This window comes from Urtica dioica, chromosome 1 (assembly GCF_054948205.1).
Source record: "Urtica dioica subsp. dioica isolate 48M chromosome 1, U.dioica_male_clone48M_v1_H2, whole genome shotgun sequence".
Taxonomy (NCBI): domain Eukaryota; kingdom Viridiplantae; phylum Streptophyta; class Magnoliopsida; order Rosales; family Urticaceae; genus Urtica; species Urtica dioica.
The window spans coordinates 16666246-16668492 of record NC_142756.1 but is presented as its reverse complement, the minus strand read 5'-3'; the positions used below and the strand labels follow the sequence as shown (position 1 = coordinate 16668492).

The 2247-nt window shown below is 37.9% G+C and overlaps 1 protein-coding gene across 1 annotated transcript; it reads left to right on the top strand.

The window, feature by feature from the left end:
• LOC149407549 (uncharacterized) lies at window positions 1-922 on the top strand. The gene is made up of 2 exons (XM_089620730.1): window positions 1-441; window positions 890-922. The coding sequence occupies exons 1-2, from the start codon at window positions 1-3 to the stop codon at window positions 920-922; spliced, it is 474 nt and encodes a 157-aa protein (XP_089476856.1).
• Window positions 923-2247: the final 1325 nt, after the last annotated feature.

Genomic DNA, 2247 nt, shown 5'->3' with positions numbered 1-2247 from the left:
ATGTCGAACCCTATTATGACATTGTTGTCAAAAGACGTTCTCACTGTTGATAACGTCCCAAAGTGGAAGTCGAACATTAACATCGTGCTGGTGAATGAAAGCATACGCTTTATCTTCATTGAAGAGAGACCTGCCTTTCCTGCTCCTAATGCCTCCAAGAACTTAAGGGAGGAATATGACAAGTGGGTCAAGACTAACAACAAAACTATATCAGATGCGTTGCGAACAAAAATGGAAGGGAAGAAGATTTTCTTGGAAATCCTTGACTTGTTGCAGGAAATGTTTGGGATGCAAAGCGAGCAAGCCCGCATAGAGTTCACTCGTAAGTGCACTGGCACTAGGATGACTATGGGAACCCCGGTGAGGGATCATGTCATGAAAATGACTAACTACTTCGCCGAGGCTGAACTCCATGAGGCACAGATGGATGATGTCACTCAGGTGGGAATAATCCTGAATTCCCTTTCGAGTGACTTCATACAATTCACATCCAACTATATCATGAATAAGTTGAGTTATAGACTGTCTCGGTTCTTGAATGAATTACAGACTTTTGAGTCTATCACTCGACATGGGAAGAACAAATGGTCGGCAAATTATGCTGACACGAGTTCATCTCAAATAACCAAGAAGAAGTGGACTTCTGTTGCTGAGTCATCTAAGGCAAGACCTAGTACCTCAAAGGGGAAAGCTCCCGCTAAGAGTGAATGAAAAAACTTCAACATGAGTGGAAATGAAAAAGATAAGAAGCAAGAAAACGTTGGTAAATGTAACCACCGCAACACTGAGGGCCATTGGCGAAGGCGTTGCCCTTTGTATTTGGCCGAGCTTGAGAAAAATAAGAAGAATACTGGTATGGTACATGAGCATACTTCTTCTCTTGTTGCAGAGTAGATTTGATGGGGCACGTAAATGTTTATGAGCTTGCTAAACAATGTTGGATTCAAGCCCGAGTTGTAGAGAAGCTGATACACCATCTGAAGATCCAATTTCTTGCTAATTTCATTTTCTTGGAATGGTATGTTGAACATATTGATATGTCTTTATCATCCAAGGTTTTCTGAACTGTAGCCTTCATTGCTATTTCAGATAGGATGAATCTTTTTTTTTTTTTCTCTTATACATTATGTTTTAATATTCTTTTATGAACACATGGTTGTGTCATCTGAATATGTTTCCCTCTTTGATTCCTGGAATGCATTTGAAGTTTTTATGATAATGTTTATGCATGAATGCCTTATGCTTCATAATGTGGATGTTATAGAGTATCAAGGACTTAGTGTTCCGTTCCTACACTATAAGTGAGCGTTATAATGTTCTATTAGTTATATCTATGTTAGAAATTTAACTAGCATTTAATTGCTTTATTTCTAATACTTGAATATGTTTGTATGCTTAAGTAATCTTTGGAGCTCTGAGAGCGTCTAAAGAAAAGTTACCTTGTTTTGACAATGATTTGTGCGAATAAAAGGTAATAAGGAAACACAAAAGTTAGTGTTGATGATGATGAGTTAGTGGGAGCAACTTTGATCCTAGCCACTAATACTTCATTAATTGAGTGGGAGCTTCCTTAATTGGAACTTAGCTACTCTACTTCATTAATTGAGTAGGAGCTTCCTTAATTGGAACCTAGCTACTCTAGTTCCCCAAATGAGTGGGAGCTTCCTTAATTGGAACCTAGCTACTCTAGTTCTCTAATTGAGTGAGAGATTTCTTGATAAGAACCTAGCTACTCTAGTTCTCTAATTGAGTGAGAGCTTTCTTGATAAGAACCTAGCTACTCTAGTTCACTAAATAAGTGGGAGCATCCTTTAAAGAACCCTAGCCACTATGTTTTCAAATTATTAAGTGGGAGCATCCTTAATTGGATCCTAGTCACTGTTGTTCGTCAATTAAGTGAGAGGTTCCGAATCTAGCCACTTGTTGTTCAATGCATAGAAATATCCTTCACGGGACCAAGCTCATCATTAATGATGACGTTTTGCTAATTGAGTGAAAGGTAAATTGAAAATTATCTTACCACATGGTTCGATAAAAAGAACTTGAGGAAAAGTGACACTTTCCTAATGAGCAGAGTTAATGAAATAGTGGGAGCATCCTTGCAAGGATCCTCGTAACCTCAATACCATCACCAATATATTTCACTCAATGAAAGATATGATCATGAAGATCATAATAACGTAAAAGATGTCATAAACCCAATTTAGTAGATCTGTCAGTTAAGTCTTCGACTTAATGGATTAGAAG